General features: G+C 41.9%; 2 protein-coding genes across 2 annotated transcripts; both read left to right on the forward strand.

Annotated features, from left to right (window-relative positions):
* The first annotated feature begins 1,404 nt into the window (after nt 1–1,404).
* Nucleotides 1,405–15,006, forward strand: LOC311253390 (T-box transcription factor TBX19-like). The gene is made up of 9 exons (XM_084347319.1): nt 1,405–1,494; nt 4,156–4,436; nt 7,430–7,706; nt 10,251–10,385; nt 10,489–10,550; nt 11,324–11,382; nt 12,075–12,233; nt 13,739–13,895; nt 13,996–15,006. Exons 2-9 carry the CDS (start codon nt 4,156–4,158, stop codon nt 14,159–14,161), a joined length of 1,296 nt encoding a protein of 431 aa, XP_084203445.1. The 5' UTR covers nt 1,405–1,494; the 3' UTR covers nt 14,162–15,006.
* Nucleotides 15,007–15,440: 434 nt separating this feature from the next.
* On the forward strand, nt 15,441–19,971 carry pcid2 (PCI domain containing 2). Its single transcript, XM_084347322.1, has 15 exons — nt 15,441–15,547; nt 16,440–16,505; nt 16,612–16,701; nt 16,805–16,878; nt 16,981–17,046; nt 17,257–17,298; nt 17,554–17,608; nt 17,759–17,862; nt 17,974–18,049; nt 18,136–18,277; nt 18,931–19,031; nt 19,129–19,202; nt 19,291–19,416; nt 19,527–19,650; nt 19,756–19,971. Exons 2-15 carry the CDS (start codon nt 16,470–16,472, stop codon nt 19,843–19,845), a joined length of 1,200 nt encoding a protein of 399 aa, XP_084203448.1. The 5' UTR covers nt 15,441–15,547; nt 16,440–16,469; the 3' UTR covers nt 19,846–19,971.
* Nucleotides 19,972–20,042: the final 71 nt, after the last annotated feature.

The raw sequence follows: 20,042 nt of genomic DNA on the forward strand, positions 1-20,042 counted from the left end.
TCCTGTGTTGTATCATGAATCTGTGAGCTGTTCTCGTTGTGTCGACACTTTTAATAAATCTGTTGGTCTGTTAAAGAAGCGACCGGTTTCCTCCGCCTGTCTGGACGCATGTTGATGTCTTCTCTTTGATCTGTAATGTGTCTCGTCCGTCTGTGTGTGTTTTCTGATGTTTACCTTCCTCCCTCGTCTTCTTCACACCTGTTAAGTCTGTAAATCTCTGTAATCTCCGCCCGCCGCTGCCTGCTGATTAAAGCACACACACACAATCAAACACACACTTAAGCACACAGTCCGGGTGTCGTGTGTCGGAGCTCTCAGACGTTCTCCGTTTGGATCTGACCTATTCTCCATTACATGCTGATCTGAACAGCTGATGGTGTTTTTCTTCAGCAGCGTCACATGACATTTAAACCTCCAGCAGGCGCCTCATCACTTGTTCTACCCTGGTGTGGTTCAGACAGGTTTAACGGTGGCACAATGTTTTTTTACTGCCACATATCCTCCAACCAGGCGACGTTAACGTCTCGTGTCCCTGTCCACACAAGTGTTTTCTCTTTGGAGACAAACTTTCAGATACATCTCCTCCACATTATTTTCAAAGTGTCTGAAAACGACCGTGTGTCAGTGAACAAACATCAGAGCTCAAATCGTTCATCCGTCCCCGTGACTCAAATATCCAGCGTCCTCATCCACAACGAAACATGAAGCGCTTATGTTTTTTCTCGGGAGGAAGACATTTTCATGTATATCCAGTCTGGAGATTAAAACCTGAGTGAAGCTAAAATCTTTGTGTTTCTAAATTAAAAAGCGACATCGTCCAGATTTTCCCTCCTGAACAGCCTCAGGTGTTCTTCACATTAAACTGCACAAACAGATTTTTCCCCATTTTTTTCTTATTCAAAGTTCAGTTTTTCTTTTCTAAAAGAACGTTTGATTAATTCTTAGTGATTTGCAGGTTTCTCTCTGTGCAGACGTCTTTTAAAATCTTCAGTTTTGTTTTTTGCACCAAAATGTGAGTTCAGTGTTTGTATTTATCTACTTTAGTGTTTCTAAAAATTGATCCAAAGAAAATAATTTACGTTTTTCGTTTAATGAATCATTGACTTGTTAATCAGTGGTGATATTTTCCTTGTGTTGTGATCGTCATCACGGGCCGATGAAGCCTCAGAGAAATTAAATCTGAGTGGTCGAGCGAGGTAGTGTGTGTGGCGGAGAGAGAGAGAGAGTGGTCGAGCGAGGTAGTGTGTGTGTTTGTGTGATGGAGAGAGAGAGTGGTCGAGCGAGCTACAGTCAGACTGATATCCTCTGATTGTTTGTGATGTGTTCAGTTAGAGGCTGAGCAGCTTCACATTACAAACCTGAAGTCAGTCCACTCTTTAATTAAGTCATTAATATTATTAATATTATTAATATTATTATTAACAGTTGTTTTGATAAACACGTGTTTTGTTTCTGGATTATTTCACCTCGTCAGCTCAGAGTCGTGTGTCACAGGTAAGTCCAGGAGCTTTACTCCTTTAAAATGCAGGTGATCAAATGTTAAAAGTTAAATGTGATGTTTGAAACATGTTTTTATTGAATATTGGTTTGAATTTTATTGAATTTTATTAATCACCTGATCGCGTCTCCTCACGTCAGTTCAGCGTTTTCCACAGAGATTAAAATCCTCCGCTCCTCCAGCCGATCATAATTAAGTCGTTATTTAATTAAAATAAACGCAGTATGTTCATTTATGCATCCTCACACACACTCCTTATTTTGTTCATTGTTAGAAAAACACAAAAATAAAAGTTTTAATTTAGGCCTCGGATTTATTTAATTCTGAATGAAAATAAAGGTTTTAATGATTTAAAGTTCTTTGATGTTTAAACCTGAAATGTTATGGAGCAACACGTACATCCTGTCGTTCCTCCACATTAATATTTTACATGATTCTCTATTTCAATACAATATTGATCAAATCAAATAAAAAAAAAGATTTAAATAATGTTTTTGTATAAATTATAGGACTCTGGTAAAGTGGTTGTATTTACTCATCCATAATATAAATATAAAAATTATGTCATATTATTGTTTCTATAAAGTTTATTAATTGATCATATTGATTGTAGGACATACATGTAGAGCACAATGAGCTAAAAAAAAAAAAAAGTCAAAATGTACATTTAATTAGTTTTTCAGTGCAGAAAATAAAAAATAATTTATCCTAATGAATAAATAAATGTCTTATAATGAAACTGTATTAAATGTAGCTTTGGACTGGAGCCGGTGAAACACAAATAAACAGATGGACTGAACCTAACAGCCTGTCTGGTGAGTTCAGGGTCCAAAATGTTTTCTGTATTTTCTGTATATTCTGAGGTAAAAAAGGTTGGAGTCTAAAATTACTGTGAAAATGGTTTCAACTGAAGGTGACAGATCTGAGAGTTCAGCTTCTCTTCTGGAGTCTCAGGCTAAGATTGTTTTGGCCGAGTTTACATCAAACTCAGAAATATGATTTAAATTTAGGTGGAAATCAATTTTACAAAGACTGAAAGAAGCATTTTGAGGAAATGACACACAAGATAAAATATATAAATGCACAGGTATACAGTCTGACATCGTGGGGAAAATAATGTACATTTAGTCGAAATAAGAGTCAAAACTTTAACACATTTAAGGTACGTACGGTCAGGTGAGTCCTCCGGGTCTGTCACATGCTGAACAACTCAACACATCTGACGTGTGAAAACCACCCGTGATGAATGAATTCAGTCAGTCAGAGACGTCAGTGGAACGAGTGAACAATAAATTAAAGTTGTAAAAATATATCAATATATTGTAGTTTATCAATACTGTATGTTCATAATGATACCATATCACTTGTTTTTATACTGGTCATGTTTTCTGTTTCATGATTGATTGATTTTATTTATGGATATTAGAGAGAACATGAAGAGTTTCCAACATGTCATTAAACAGACACACATAACATTTACTATACAGACAGTAACATAACATTTATAGACAATAACATTTATAGACAGTAACATAACATTTATAGACAATAACATTTATAGACAGTAACATAACATTTATAGACAATAACATTTATAGACAATAACATTTATAGACAGTAACATTTATAGACAATAACATTATAGGCAATATTATTTATAGACAATATTTATAGACAGTAACAACAGTTATAGACAATAACATTTATAGACAGTAACATTTATAGACAGTAACAACAGTTATAGACAATAAAATAACATTATAGACAATAATATTTATAGACAAAAACATGTAGGCAATAACACATAACATTTATAGACTAACGTAATATTTATAGATAACATTTATACACAATAATATTTACAGACAATAACATGTAGGCAGTAATGCATAACATTTATAGACTAACAATATTTATAGACAATAAAATAACATTTATAGACAATAACAACATTTATAGATAAATCAATAAGCATGAAACTTCAGTCCCCGTCCTTATATGTTAACTTTTAGTCACAATCGTTACATCATTAAAGCATTTCACATATGAAAACATGATAAAAAAAGTATGATATACTCTCATGACCTGCCTGTTGTTATCTAGTCCAGAACATGGCCTCTAAACCTCCTCAGGATTATGATGCTGAATGGAAGGCTATTTTGGCATCAGGTAGCTCACAGTTCACTTATTAATACAGAAAACATAAAACCAAATGTTACCTTTGAAGGCTGTTGAGAAATTCAGCCTTCTTTCATGCAAAAAATGGAGGTAGTGGATGAGAATCCAACAGTGGTCCTTTTTATTTCAGTGTATTTAAGTGTCTGTGACCATAATGTTTTGGTTTTTTTTAATTGAAAATTCAAGACCAAAAAATATTGCCTTATTTAACCTAATTTGCCGTTGGGACTGCAGGTATTTTTCAGCAACAGTCAAACATTCACAAAAACATCTAAATTCAATCATTAGCTTGTTCAGTTTAATCACAACAACACTTGTGAGACTCAGGGTGTTTATTCCTCCAGGTCTGGCTCTGCACCAGACTCTGGGTATTTATTCCTCCAGGTCTGGCTCTGCACCAGACTCGGGGTGTTTATTCCTCCAGGTCTGGCTCTGCACCAGAGTCTGGGGTAAATAACAATAACAATATCTGTGTGCAGATGAAGGTGGAGGGGTTACAGGAGGATGCGGAGTCTGGTTCTCTGTCCTCAGCGGACCGGACGGCCACAGTGGTTCGTACCAGCGGGGCGGCAGTGTGCAGCCCCGGCTCGGCTGAGCGATGCATGTCCCGGCTGCTGAGTGCGGTGGAGAGCGAGTTGCAGGCCGGCCGTGAGAAGGGCGACCCGACAGAGAAGGAGCTGAGGGTGACACTGGAGGATGCCGAGCTGTGGAGGAAGTTCGAGCACATCACCAACGAGATGATCGTCACCAAGAACGGACGGTAACCATGTAGTATCAATTTAAACATCCACATCTGAACATGTTTCACAAAATGTGAGACTGTTCCTTTACGGTCAGAGAATCCTCTTACGTCAGCGTTCATGTTGTGCCGTTCACGAACAAACTTTCTGGGGTGATGACTTGAACTGATCACCTCCTGAAAGTAGCAAGTTGGACCTTTCATTGAACCATTAAATAATAAAGATTTTACTTGAGTCGATGGTCACCGTGTCAGATCAGGTGGTTATAGAGTCATACATTCTTGACGTGACTCGTCCGACTACAGGCTGCCATCTTTTGGAAACTTTAGACTCTGTCAAGAGCTGAGATGTTGACAGTGTGTGTTTGGTCCACGTTGAAGTGGTTGAAGGATTTTGTTTTCTCCACCTGACAAAGCTTTGAAACAACAGTTGGACCATCATGAACATAAACACAGAAAATATAAATGAATAGTTGAATAATTAAAGATTTTCTTTTAAATTTGGACAGAGTTTTGTTGGGAGCTCGTTCATGACTCCAGAGCTTCCTCTCAGTGAAGTGAATCATACTTTATTATGACGATGGTAAAAACATCATGTCCTCTGAATTTTCATCTCCCGTCGAGTCTTTTACACAAACATCTTTTCAGCTTATTGAATATTTTCTCTCAGAAATCACCCGAGTGTTCGTCTCTGTGACTCCGTGTCTGTGTTTGGAGCTGACTCCAGATCAGCGCTCCTGTTAACCGGGGTTATTCATTAGTCTCGATAGCAGCCGTCAGTGTCGCCCGTGTGTGTGTTTTTTTCCCGAGCCGAGGCGTGTTGACCAGTCGCGCCCTGCGGTGGGAAAACACTCCATTTACACCTGCAGAACGCCACTTCAACTGCTATTACTGCTGGAGAGCCGCCTGTTTGTCTGAACGTGGCGTTAGACGCATGAAAACTTCCAGAGGATGGAACTAGAATATTTTAACCAAAGATACTTGTACTTTACTTGAATATTTCCATTTTCTGATACTTTCTACTTCAACTGCACCAAAACTCAGAGGGAAATACTGGACTTTTAACTTTGCACATGAAGATTATACATGAAAAACTTTTGAAATATGAAACATTATAAAAGAAAGAAAAGAGTTTAAATGATTTCTAAATACTCAGTAAACGAAAACAGATCAGAAAACATCCTCCAAGATGAGAATGTTTATCATCACATAGTTTATAGTTTATAAATACAAATTTGTGATGTCGTTAAATAAAGTTGTACTGAATTGAATGGACTGTTGAGTTGTGTTCTCACATCATCACAAATGTTTCTGACAGAGTTCAGACAGAGAATCCACAAGTTTCCTCAAAGTTTCATCTGGTCGTCACTGTAACTTCAGGAGAGAGTCAGAGAGGAAGGAAGTCTGAGAACGAGACCAAACATGACGAGAACAAAACTTTAAAACTTCATTTTGGTCAGCCTCTGACTGAGCTCAGCACTCAGCAGAGACTCTGTTCTGGTTCTGGTTCTCTCTCTCCTCTCTGTAACGTTACATTCATGAAGTAAAGTCCATTTCCCCTCCAGCTCCAGTCAGCAGTCAACATTACAGAACAGAAACACCCGACAATGGAGGTCACCGAACACCTTTATAGTTGAAATCTTTATTCACCTGCAGTCTTTTCTTCATTTCATGGCTTTTTACGAAAATAACGTTTAAAATTAGGTGAAGAAGTGGAGGCAGTCTGTTGAGTTTGAAACAACAAAACAGATTTAAATTTTAATAAAGATTAAAATACAAAAACCTAAACAAAAAGAGTCTAAGTGCTGTTTCACAGTCAGCTGGACTTGTTTCAGTTTGTTGAAGACGTTTCACGTCCAAGAGGCTTCTTCACTTCTAACTAACTGGAGGAGCTGCAGACTCTTAACTCTGTGTGGGAATGTCCTTAAGAGGGCGTGGGAGTGTCCTTACAGGGCGTGGGAGTGTCCTTATAGGGTGTGGGAGTGTCCTTACAGGGTGTGGGAGTGCCCTTACAAAGTGTGGGGGTGTCATTGCATTGTGTGGGAGTGTCCTTACAGTGTGTGGGAGTGTCCTTGCAGAGTGTGGGAGTGTCCTTACAGTGTGTGGGAGTGTCCTTACAGAGTGTGGGAGTGTCCTTACAGTGTGTGGGAGTGTCCTTACAGAGTCGTTAAGGACACGTGTGTGTGTCCGTGTGGGTTGCTAGCGCCAGGTGAGCCCAGGTGTGAATGGTTGTTAAGCTGTCTGGGCAGAGAACTCAGTACTGTATTGTAGGTGGTGATCAGTGATGTCTTAGTCCTCCTCCTCTTTAAAGACGGTCGTTCCAGTTTGACATAGATGGATTCTTTCACTCCTCCTTCAAACCATCTGTCTTCTCTGGACAAGATGTTTACAGTGTTGTCCTCAGAGAAATGATTTGTCTCCTTCAGATGTAAGTGGACAGCAGAGTCTGGACCTGAGGATTAAAAGATCATCACTAATTAAATGACTAATTAAAAGATATAAGTATTGTTTTCACACACGACACTGCAAACATCTTTTGTGTTGTTGAAAGTAGGATTTAGAGACCGTGAGATGTAGAAAATACATGTTACACATTTAATATCACAATATTGATATTTACTTTAATATACTGGAGAGTGATTCGTTTTATAGATGTTAAGCAGATAAAATAACCAGATAAGAAGAACGTCTGTTTCAGGCCGATCCCGTGAATGAACTCGAGTTTCTCCAGCAGATTGTTGTGACCAGAGACACAAACAGGAGTAAATATGAAAAGGTTTTAAAAGTTGGAGAATATCTGTAACATTTTCTGAAATTATATGTTTTCATACATGAATGATGTTTTTCATGTACTTGTATCGTCATCAGTCACTACTGATGTAGAAGCTTCTTACATCACAACGTGAAACAGAAACCAAACAGTGAATTTCATCTGCTGTCAGAAAACATTTGCCACCGTTTGAAAAGTGCAGTGAAATAAATATGAATCATGTTCATGTTTGATGTTCCTGCAGCCGAATGTTCCCGGTCCTGAAGGTCAGCGTGTCGGGTCTGGACCCCAGCTCCATGTACTCCTTCCTGCTGGACTTCGTTCCGGCCGACGGCTGCCGATGGAAGTTCGTGAACGGGGAGTGGGTGGCGGCCGGCCGGGCGGAGGGCCGCAGCGAGGGGCGGGGCCACGGCGGCATCTACATCCACCCTGACTCTCCGAACTTCGGAGCTCACTGGATGAAGGCGGCGGTGACGTTCAACAAAGTCAAACTCACCAACAAGGTGAACGGAGGAGGACAGGTGAGGCTCAACTTTAATGTCTTCTCGTTTCTCTTCCGTCTTTACTTTTCTTCTTCTTCTGTCCATTATCAGCCTCTCCATGTCAAGAGCGTCTCTCTCTCTCTCCTCCCCGTATTGTTGGAGTGGGCGAGAGACTACCGCCTCTAATTAGCCACTTCAGCCCCTCTCCTCGCTCACTTCACCTGCTCGCCCCCTCGTAACCACGGGAACGGGATAAACAGCTCTTAATTGGCCGGCGGCAGTTTAATGCACTTCCTGTCGAGAGCCGTTCACCACTCAGAGAGGCCTTCACACACACACACACACACACACACACACACACACACACGTCCAGCACTACAAAATTGGCAATAATGTTGTTTATATTTACCCCATTATCCCTGTCCAAACACACACACACACACACACACACACACACACACACACACACACACACACTGCGGCGGGCAGTAATGCAGAGTTGGAACAGAGAGCTCGGCCATAATGAAATAATTGCTCAGCTTATTTGTACATTATGGTAATTATGTTTTTTACTGGGAAATTAATTTACCCATCATGCTTCAGATGGACGAGCGAGAGAGAGAGGTAAACTATATTCAAACACACACACTCCAGCTAATGTGGGCACTGCCAGGGTAAACACACACACACACACACACACACACACACACACACAGCGTGTCGGGGTCAGATGTGAAGCCAGCCTCTCAATCTGAATAGAAAACAGTTTGTTTTTGTGTGTCCGCCTGGAGAGCTCGGATTGGTTAATTGGGCCTCGTTAGTGAGGGGGAAGAGGAGGAGGAGGTGGAGGAGGTGGAGGAGGTGGAGGGGTTGATGGAGAGATGGACGGCAGATGGATAAAAGAGTGTTTGGGCCAAAAGACAAAGATGGCTCCACTCCATAAACTCTCCTGACTGACGGACAAAACCTACACCTGGACCTGCTGTTTGTTTTTCATTCATCAGAAGTACAAACCACTTCTCAAACTTTTACTTTCCAGTCCGGATCTCTTCAGACCGGACCGCTCCACATAGTCCTGATGGATACGAGAAGGTTCTGTTGACGTACTTTATTGAATGTTAAGAGGCAGTTACAGATAAATACATTAAAATTACATCAAAAACTTCACAAACCAGCTTCCACCCTGAGCGACTGGGTCCTAACCTCCGGTACCAGGGACACACATCAGGGTCTATCAGGACGCGAGGGAACGCTGTGATTGGACAAAAAAACAAAATGTTAAAAGATATTTGTTTTATTTATCTTGAACAGCAGTCTGTTCATTTAGGTATGGATCAGTGAGACAGGTTTAACAGGTGTGAACAGGTGTATTAACAGGTGTGAACAGGTATAAACAGGTATGAACAGGTGTATAAACAGGTGTGAACAGGTATAAACAGGTATGAACAGGTGTATAAACAGGTGTATGAACAGGTGTGAACAGGTGTATAAACAGGTGTGAATAGGTGTATAAACAGGTGTATGAACAGGTGTGAACAGGTGTATAAACAGGTGTGAATAGGTGTATAAACAGGTGTGAACAGGTGTATAAACAGGTGTGAATATGTGTATAAACAGGTGTGAACAGGTGTGTGAACAGGTCAATAAACAGGTGTATGAACAGGTGTATGAACAGGTGTATTTACAGGTGTATAAACAGGTGTATGAACAGGTGTATTTACAGGTGTATAAACAGGTGTATGAACAGGTGTGAATAGGTGTATAAACAGGTGTATAAACAGGTGTGAACAGGTGTATAAACAGGTGTATGAACAGGTGTATTTACAGGTGTATAAACAGGTGTATGAACAGGTGTATTTACAGGTGTATAAACAGGTGTATGAACAGGTGTATAAACAGGTGTATGAACAGGTGTATAAACAGGTGTATAAACAGGTGTATAAACAGGTGTGTGAACAGGTGTATTTACAGGTGTATAAACAGGTGTATGAACAGGTGTATTTACAGGTGTATAAACAGGTGTATGAACAGGTGTATAAACAGGTGTATGAACAGGTGTATTTACAGGTGTATAAACAGGTGTATAAACAGGTGTATGAACAGGTGTATAAACAGGTGTATTTACGGGTGTATAAACAGGTGTATGAACAGGTGTATGAACAGGTGTATAAACAGGTGTATTTACGGGTGTATAAACAGGTGTATAAACATGTGTATAAACAGGTGTATGAACAGGTGTATAAACAGGTGTATTTACGGGTGTATAAACAGGTGTATGAACAGGTGTATGAACAGGTGTATAAACAGGTGTATAAACAGGTGTATGAACAGGTGTATAAACAGGTGTATTTACGGGTGTATAAACAGGTGTATGAACAGGTGTATGAACAGGTGTATAAACAGGTGTATTTACGGGTGTATAAACAGGTGTATAAACATGTGTATAAACAGGTGTATGAACAGGTGTGAACAGGTGTATAAACAGGTGTATGAACAGGTGTGAACAGGTGTATAAACAGGTGTATAAACAGGTGTGAACAGGTGTATTTACAGGTGTGTGAACGTGTTTCTCTGTGTCCTCAGATCATGTTGAACTCTCTCCATAAGTACGAGCCTCAGCTCCACATCGTGTGCGTCGGCTCTCGTCATCGTCTGGTTTCAAACGTTTCCTTCAAAGAGACTCAGTTCATCGCCGTCACGGCCTATCAGAACGAAGAGGTGCGCGCACACACACACACACACACACACACACACACACACTATATAAACATGTGTAATGTTGGACTCTGTGGTGAAACAGTTTGTGATGTTCTGTGTGCAGATCACGGCTCTGAAGATCAAATACAACCCGTTTGCTAAAGCCTTCCTGGACGCTAAAGAGAGGTTTGATCTCACGTCAGAGGATTTAAACTCTGGGCTTCTACTTTTCTCTCACTGTCGACAGAGCCAGGTTCAGTCGGTCCGTCTCTCAATACTGTCTGACTTCCTGTCTGTGGCTCTGAGCTCCTTTGGTTCCTGCTGAAGACGTGAATCTTTAAAAACACCTCACAGATATTTAGTCACAGGCTGCTTTAATATCCCAACAGGGTAGATTACATTTGTGGAAAGTAACTAAGTTAGTTACATTCAATCAGTGGAAACAGTTCTTTGTGTAATTGATGATGAAAACACTTCACTACATTACCATCATGTATCAGTGTTTGTAACCTGGAAAGTAACTAGTAACTAAAGTAATCACATTAATGTAGTAGAGTGGAAGTATAAAGTAACAGAAAATGGAAATACTCAAGTAAAGTACAAGTACCTCGAGTACAGGACTTGAGTAAATGTACTTAGTTACATCATCACTGCCAGTTAAGGATCTGAGTACTTCCTGTAGTTGTATCAGTCTTTGAGTGAACGAGAGCGACGTGTTGAGCAGTCAGGTGTCACTTAGCACCTAGCATTTCTCACCAGGACACCAGAGGAAGTTAGCATTAGCAGGTGATTAGAGAGTTATTATCAGCTGTCAGAGCTTCAGCGCCTCGCTCGCTTGGAGTGATGGTGTCAAGTGAGAGAGATACAGAAACCACACACACACACACACACACACACACACACACACACACACACACACACAGGTCTTGTCCTAATGGTGTTTGATTTATCCTCCTCAGGAACCCGGGCGGACGGAGCTTACCGGAGTCGCTGGAGAGTCGAGCCGGGATTCAACCCTGTGAGTGAAGAAGCTTCATCAGCTTCGATTCATCACGGGACTGAAACACATCTGATTTCATGTTTCATGTGCAGAAAACATCCACGCTTTATATTCATGACAGGTTCATATGTAACGTTTGGATTGTGTAACATAAAATTATGTCTGTTGATAAATATCAAAATATTCCTGCATTTTAACTTAGTTTAGTGTTTATAAACATAATTATGTGTGTGTTTCTTTAAAGTGTTTCATATATTCTGTATTTACTGTATGTCGAAGGAAAACCGAAAAATGATTTAATTACAGTATTTAAATACAACAAAATGCTAAATTAGTTTTCATAATTATTTTTACGTTCTTGTCAGATTTCACATGTTTTAAGATGAAACTTCTTTGTCTATGTTAGAATCTATGTTAGAAAGTTTGTGTAGTTTAACATGTATGAAACGTAAATAGATTGTATAGCAGCTGTTTCATGGCTTAATATTGTAAACATGTTTATTTGAACAGTTTGATTTGAAAAACTTTCGATGTTAAATATTAACAGAACATGTGATCAGTGACACCTGGTGCCTCTCACAGCCTCAGTCAGAAACACAGTTCTGTGTCAGTGCTGAATGTCCCACATAATCAATGAGATCAATATTAGATCAATAGATGTAATGTTCCAACTGTGTGTGTGTGTGTGTGTGTGTGTGTGCGTGTGTCAGGTTGGTCGCTGTGCTCGGCCGGAGGAGGCGGAGCTTTTCCTTACGGCGGCAGCCTCCCACTGACATCACATCATCACCACGGTTACAAACACCACGGTTACCCGGGGCGACACACACCTTATCCCACCGCCTACCTGCCGCACCGCTCACACTCCTCAGGTGACTGTGTGTGTGTGTGTGTGTGTGTGTGTGTGTGTGTGTGTGTGTGTGTGTGTTACTTGCATATAATTTAGTATAAAGTTTATATACTACTATAAATATATACTTCTGTGTTTCTGATATAATATAAATATAAAGAATGAGGACGTTTTTCTATAAAGTATTACAACAAAAAAGAAAATACATGTACACACACACACACAAACACACACACATATATAAATACATATATATAATGAACAGACGTTTACATACTATATCTACCTGCATGTATATAATACAAACATTAAACAAACATTTACTAACGTTAATGTCCAAAATAAATATTTATGTACATTTATTTGCTTTTATTTAACCACATTCTCATATGTTGATATACATTTATTTATTATTATTTATTACATACATACATATACAAACATTTAAGTACAAGTGTAAACAAACCCTTTGGTACCATCAGTCACAGATAAACGTTTAGTGACGATATATCCAAACACCACAGTGTGTGTACGCACATAATAAAACACATTTCTGTACAGTTTATACACAAACATTAAAAAACATTGTATATGCTTTTATTTACAGTATGATGTACATATACAGTATACATGTATACTTTTACTGTATTTATACAAATATAAAAAACTATATGTATATATGTATATACCATTTATATACATATATACATATTTCCATTAAAAAATGTATATATACATATATATAAGTTTGTGTGTGTGTGTGTGTGTGTGTGTGTGTGGCGTGTGTGTGTGTGGTGTGTGTGTGGTGTGTGTGTGTGTGTGTGTGTGTGGTGTGTGTGTCTGCGTGTTGTGTGTGTGTGTGTGTGTGGTGTGTGTGTGTGTGTGTGTGTGTGTGGTGTGTGTGTGTGTGTGTGTGTGTGGTGTGTGTGTGTGTGGTGTGTGTGTGTGTGTGTGTGTGTCTGCGTGTTGTGTGTGTGTGTGGTGTGTGTGTGTGTGTGTGTGGTGTGTGTGTGTGTGTGTGGTGTGTGTGTGTGTGTGTGTGTGTGTGTCTGCGTGTTGTGTGTGTGTGTGGTGTGTGTGTGTGTGGTGTGTGTGTGTGTGTGTGTGGTGTGTGTGTGTGTGGTGTGTGTGTGTGTGTGTGTGTGTCTGCGTGTTGTGTGTGTGTGTGGTGTGTGTGTGTGTGTGTGTGTGTGTGTGTGTGTGTGTGTGTGTGTGGTGTGTGTGTGTGTCTGCGTGTTGTGTGTGTGTGTGGTGTGTGTGTGTGTGTGTGTGTGTGTGTGTGTGTGTGCGGTGTGTGTGTGTGTCTGCGTGTTGTGTGTGTGTGTGGTGTGTGTGTGTGTGTGTGTGTGTGTGTGGTGTGTGTGTGTGTGTGTCTGCGTGTTGTGTGTGTGTGTGGTGTGTGTGTGTGTGTGTGTGTGTGTGTGGTGTGTGTGTGTGTGTGTGTGTGTGTGTGGTGTGTGTGTGTGTGTGTGTGTGTGTGTGCGGTGTGTGTGTGTGTCTGCGTGTTGTGTGTGTGTGTGGTGTCAGTGTGTCTGTCTGAAGGAGTGCAGGTGTTGTCAGACGGATGGAGCAGCTCCTCTCCTCGTCCCGCCTCCTCCTCCTCTTCCTCGCTGTCCTCCTCCACCTCCCTCCCCCTGGCGAGCGGCGCTCCTTCCTCACAGCCTCCTCCTCCTCACAACTCCAGGTGAGGCCCCGCCCACAGCCTTATATGGTATCCCTCAGCCCCTATGAAACACACAGTGTGTAAATGTGATGTGTGTGTGTGTGTGTGTGTGTGTGTTCAGTCAGTATCCCTGTCTGTGGACGGTCGGATGCAGCGAGCTAAGCCCCTCCCACTCACCATGCACCGCTCTCCACGGACCAATCAGCAGCGAGAGCCTCATGCAGCCGCCCAGTAATGGCCGAGTGGGCGGAGCTGGGTGGCCTCCTGGCCCCACCCACTCCTTCTGAGGAGGCATGTGATTGGTTGTTGTAAGTTTTCCAGCTGGAACCTGCTGGTGATTGGTGGAAACGTCCAGCGGACTTTAAATAATTATCATGATTTCATTTCCAGATTTGAACTGTGACCAACATTTTTCTCCTCTGATGATGTCATCACTCACTGCTGTACACGCTGGTTGTTGTTGTTGTTGTGATGGCGCCCTCTGCTGTTTACTCATCCTGTCCTGATGTTCACGTGCACTCCAGCATGTTTATATCTGTACAGTCCTGCACAGAGAATCACATTTGATCGATGATCATAAAAAGACATCCCCGTCGATCGCTTCAGCTGCATGCTGCTTCTGTGTCGTTGTTGTTTCTGGACTTCTGATTGTTGCTGAACAGCAGAAACAAAATGTTTAACAAAAGTAAAAACTACACAATGAACTGACTTCTTCAGTTTCATATCTCTGGATCTGTTGACTGAGGAGGACTGAGTTCTTCTTCTGCTCTTTGTTGTTGGGTGAGACAGAAAGAGAGACGGGTTACTGTCGTTCTGCTCTGTGTCAATAAAGGTTTGAATGAAAGTTTACTTTTTTATTTATTTATTTGATTTTAACACCCAAAGGTGCACTTTAAATTAAACATGTTCTTCTCCCAGGTGTGACCATACAGCAGGAAATGTCACCAAACGAAGTGATTCATGAAGAAAAAAAGAAAACGTCTGAATTTGTCTTTTTTAGGTCAAAACGATGATAAACAAATCTTTTAACGAGAAATAAATGTCATGTCCTGTATGTAAACTGTGTATTGTTGTAATATCTGTATATTTGTCCGTATGTATGAATAAAGACAACAGTTAATAAATGAAGGAACTTTTGATTTCAGACATGATTTTGATATAAAAAGTCATGTTTGTTGTTTTATTTGAACTTTAACTTCTGTATCGTAGTTTAAGTTGAATCATTTCAGTTATATCTTATAACCGTTGGGTTTAACTTTTTTAATATTTAGTACATTTATTATAAAATAGATGTGTCATATGTTCCCTATTTTACAGCTTTTTTACATCTAATCTTCATAATGTGTTTTAATGTTTATTTATTTATTTGTATTTCCAGTCTGCATCAACAAAATACTCATTTTATTGACTTTATAGTCGGACAAGAAACATTTAAATATGGATATATTATGTCTAATTAATTATGGAAACATTAATTATTTATGTTGTTTTGAAAAACTCTCTGGTTTGTAATCCAGACTTTTATTTTGATATCTGTAAACTCTTATTCTGAATCAGCACCGGAAGCCGACGTTGCCAACCCGGATGTGGTGCATCACCGCTAACAGTCCGGGTTATCATTGAATGAGCTGCCTCCGGACGGGCTTATTCTGGATTAAAGATTAATTTTACAGGTACGTTGTTGTCGGATTGAGTTTGAGACTTTTTTTGTTTTTGTTTTTCGGGTTGAAGTCTGAAAACAGCGATTTAACTTCCGGTTGTAACTTAAAGATGGAGAAGTAACGCTCAGTTAGCATGCTAGCATTAGCTGTCGGTGGGTAAGTTTGAGTGACGGAAGTTTAAACGTGAATTAATCAGTTTTTAACTAAAAACCGTCTCATCAGCAGCAGTTTCTATAACCGGGTGACTTTAAATATATTATAGAGCTCCTGATGTTTGATCTGCTCAACTGTGTCCGCCTGGAGATTAATTATATAATAATTAATCTCATTTAAATAATATCATAAATGACAGAAACGTGTTTATTTAGCTTCATTTCACATTTAAACTGTTTCCTATGTCCCACACACACACACAGTGAAGCTGTGCTCGTCCTGTGTTTCTAGTTAATTTCTGGTTGAACGAGACTTAAAATAAAAAGAACAAACGGATCAGACGTGTTTTTCATAACTGACACAAAATGGCGTCATGGGGTCTGTTCATGGCTTCAGGACGTTCACAGCCTGTAATGAGCCAACCTTTAAAACTCACAGCTTAATGTTAGGTTTCATGAATGTACATAAGTCTTTACATGTTTTATTTATTTATGTGGCAGAAATCCACAACAGGACCAGTAAAGCTCAGAGTTCTGGGTGATTCTGTATCGGACGGATAAAAGTAATAGATAAATGCAAATATTCCTAAATGAAGTGTGAACAGAAACGTGGAAAGAGGATCCGTGATGTGACCAGCAACAGTTCTGAACTGTGGGCGAGGAGGCGTGAAGCGACCCGTACCATGTAGGAGGGACAGGGACCGACCCGGAGGCAGGACAGGAAGTTTAAATAAATCTGGTTCTGTTCTCAGGTCGAAGTTCTGCAGCAGCAGCAGGACGTCATGGCCCACATCACCATCAACCAGTACCTGCAGCAGGTAACTGTGACACACCGCTCCGTGTTGGTGTTGTTCCACCATGTGACCTGCAGGGGGCTCCGCCGTGTCGCGCTGACTCTTCTTCGTTGGTGTTTTCCTCCCGCAGGTTTACGAGGCCATCGATAACCACGAGGGTTCGTTCTGCGCCGAGCTGCTCTCCTTCAAACACCCGCACGTCGCCAACCCCCGGCTCCAGGTGAGGCCCCGCCCACCCAGGTAGATGCTCGCAGTGTTGCTAGGATACGGCCTCACCTCTGTGTGTGTGTGTGTGTGTGTGTGTGTGTGTGTGTGTGTTTCAGCTGGCCAGTCCAGAAGAAAAATGTCAGCAGCTTCTGGAGCCGCCGTACGATGAGATGGTCGCAGCTCACCTCAGGTAGGACCGCCAGACCGACTATTGATTAGTGATTTATTGGTGCACGTTTCCTTTAAACTGCAGGTAACCATAGCAACAACCCTGTGTGTATGTGTGTTACAGGTGTACGTACGCAGTGGCCAATCACGACTTTGTTGAAGCCTACAAGTTCCAGACACTCGTCGTCCAATATCCTTCATGACACGCGCGCACACACACACACACGCACACACACACACTGTACAACACACACGCACACACACACACACACACTGTACAACGCACACGCACACACACTGTACAACACACACACACGCACACGCACACGCACTGTACAACACACGATGCAGCTTAAATCAATAATCAATCATCGATCGGTGTCTTTCTTTGACCTCTCACGTCCTTCCTGAGAGCCTTCCAGTCCCACAAAGAGGAGAACTGGTGAGCGCGCACACACACACACACACACACACACACACACACACTTGTATTAGCCTAGCTTAGCACAAACAGTGGAAGCGGGGGGAAACTGTTAGCTGCAGTGAACACTACATGCTGTTTTTGTAACGTCACACCACACACTCGTTCTCGTACTCGAGTTGTTGTGCTGTCACGTCTAACGGAGCCGCTGTGAACACGCCGCCTGTGAACGCAGCGTCGGTAATCTGTGTGTGTGTGTGTGTGTGTGTGTTTCAGGGCTCTGCCTGTGATGTTCGCTGTCACTCTGGATCTCAGGATATTTGCCAACAATGTAAGAAATGAACAGGAGAGACTGATCAGCTGCTGCTCCATGATGATGATGATGATGATGATGATGATGATGACGACGAGCACTCTGTGTGTGTGTGTGTGTGTGTGTGTGTGTGTGTGTGTGTGTGTGTGTGTGTGCGCGTGCGTGCAGGCGGAGCAGCAGTTGCAGAAGAAGAGTAAAGGTCAGCCGGGCGAGATGTTGGAGAAAGCAGCAGAGCAGCTGATGAGCTGCTTCAGAGTGTGTGCCAGCGACAAGTCAGTGCACACACACACACACACACACACACACACACTTTCCCATGATTCCTTGTGTGTTTGGCGCACGAAGCCAAATGTGTAAATCTGATCTCGGTGTTTCCTCGTCAGTCGCGCGGGGATCGAGGACTCGAAGAAGTGGGGGATGATGTTTCTGAGCAACCAGCTCTTCAAGATCTACTTCAAGGTCTGACACACTGAGCGAAGAGTCTGAGCGGCGCTCGACATCGTGCAGTCATCCGTTATTGATTATTTTCTTTTGTGATGAATCAGATCAATAAGCTGCACCTGTGTAAGCCTCTGATCAGAGCCATCGACAGCTCCAACCTGAAGAACGACTACAGCCCGGCTCAGAAGGTCACCTACAAATACTACGTGGGCCGCAAAGCCATGTTCGACAGCGACTTCAAACCAGGTAACACTCACCTGTCCTGACGCTCGGCAGCACCACAGTCTGCTGCTGCTCGGCTCACTTTAAGTCTCGGAGACATGGTGTAATAACCCTTTAACTGACCGTGACCACACATTTACAGTCTTTATCTCATAGAGACGACTGATGAAAGGTTTGCTGACGCATCACACAGTCAGAACGATGTCGTCTGATACAACAAAAGGTTTTAAAATGTCAGATGATTTTTAAAAACGTGCTCAAAACAAACTTTTTGGTAAATTTGGTGAAATGAAGCTAAAAAACTCACAATAAAGTGGATCCAGTGCTCAGAAAGACACTGTTTGCTGTTTATTTCTTCAAAACTTCTGCTGTTTTTGGTTATTTGTATGTATTGCGGCACTTTTTACCATGAAGTGAAACATCTCGCCCATTCATTGGAGGCCTGTACGTACAGAACCGTGTCAGTCGAGGGGTGGAGGGTCAAGTGATATAGAAATAATTAAAGTAGCTCGAAGTCAAACGGTTTAGTTTGCTTTTATCAAATGTCCTGATTTTAAATCTGAAAGCTTTTCAAACTTTATTAAAGAAACGCATTCAGATTTGACTTCTCTGGACATCCTGGCGAGTGTTTTACAGACACACACAACAAAACGTCGTCTCTGATTGTGTCTCTGCAGCCGAGGAGTTTCTGTCGTACGCCTTCCACCACTGTCATCGCTCCAGTCAGAAGAACAAGAGGATGATTCTCATCTACCTGCTGCCCGTCAAGATGCTGCTGGTGACAAACTCATCACGTTCAGACCGGTTGGTTCAGACCAGTGTGGCTCCCAGTGCTCCCAGTGTGACGCAGGTTGTTGTTGTTGTTGGTGTTTCAGGGCCACATGCCGACTCACCAGCTCCTGAGGAAGTACGACCTCATGCAGTTTTCCGACGTCACTAAAGCTGTGAGGTGAGCGGAGGGGTGGAGGCGGTAACACAGGAAGTGACATCATGCTGCCAGGTGTTCTCACAGGTGTGCGTGTGTGTGTGTGTGTCAGTGAAGGGAACCTGCTGCTGCTGAACGAGGCCTTGTCCAAACACGAGACGTTCTTCATCCGCTGTGGCATCTTCCTCATCCTGGAGAAGCTCAAGATCATCACCTACAGGAACCTCTTCAAGAAAGTGTGAGTCCGGCTGCACCTGTAGTTTCAGCGTCGACGTGTTTGTAGATCTTTATTGACACGCCTGTAGTCACGGCGACGGCGTGATGACCTCAGCTGCCTCGTCTCCGCAGGTATCTGCTGCTGAGGACGCACCAGCTGCCTCTGGACGCCTTCCTGGTGGCTCTGAGGATGATGCAGCTGGAGGATGTCGACATCGACGAGGTGCAGTGTATCCTCGCCAACCTCATCTACATGGTGAGCTCTCGCACACACACACACACACACACACACACATGCAGACACACCTGTGTATTGCGCAGACCAACACTGAGCTCTTCTTCTGTGGTTTCTGTCCCTCAGGGTCACATCAAAGGTTACATCTCCCACCAGCACCAGAAGCTCGTGGTCAGTAAACAGAACCCGTTCCCTCCTCTCTCCGCCATCTCCTAGACTACGTTACCCACAATCCCCTCTGGCTGTGACGCTCCACAGGAAACCTTTTCTTTTTCATTCAATTCATATTTTTTTATTTTGTACTGTAAAAATGTTGTTGAATAAAACAGATGCTGGTTTGTACAGCGTGTATCGGGTTGATTATTGAACCAGTCTGTGTTCCCTGGACGCTTGGCACGGTGCATTGTGGGTAT

The sequence above is a fragment of the Pagrus pagrus genome, assembly GCF_965226575.1.
Source record: "Pagrus pagrus genome assembly, chromosome: 24".
NCBI classification, from domain to species: domain Eukaryota; kingdom Metazoa; phylum Chordata; class Actinopteri; order Spariformes; family Sparidae; genus Pagrus; species Pagrus pagrus.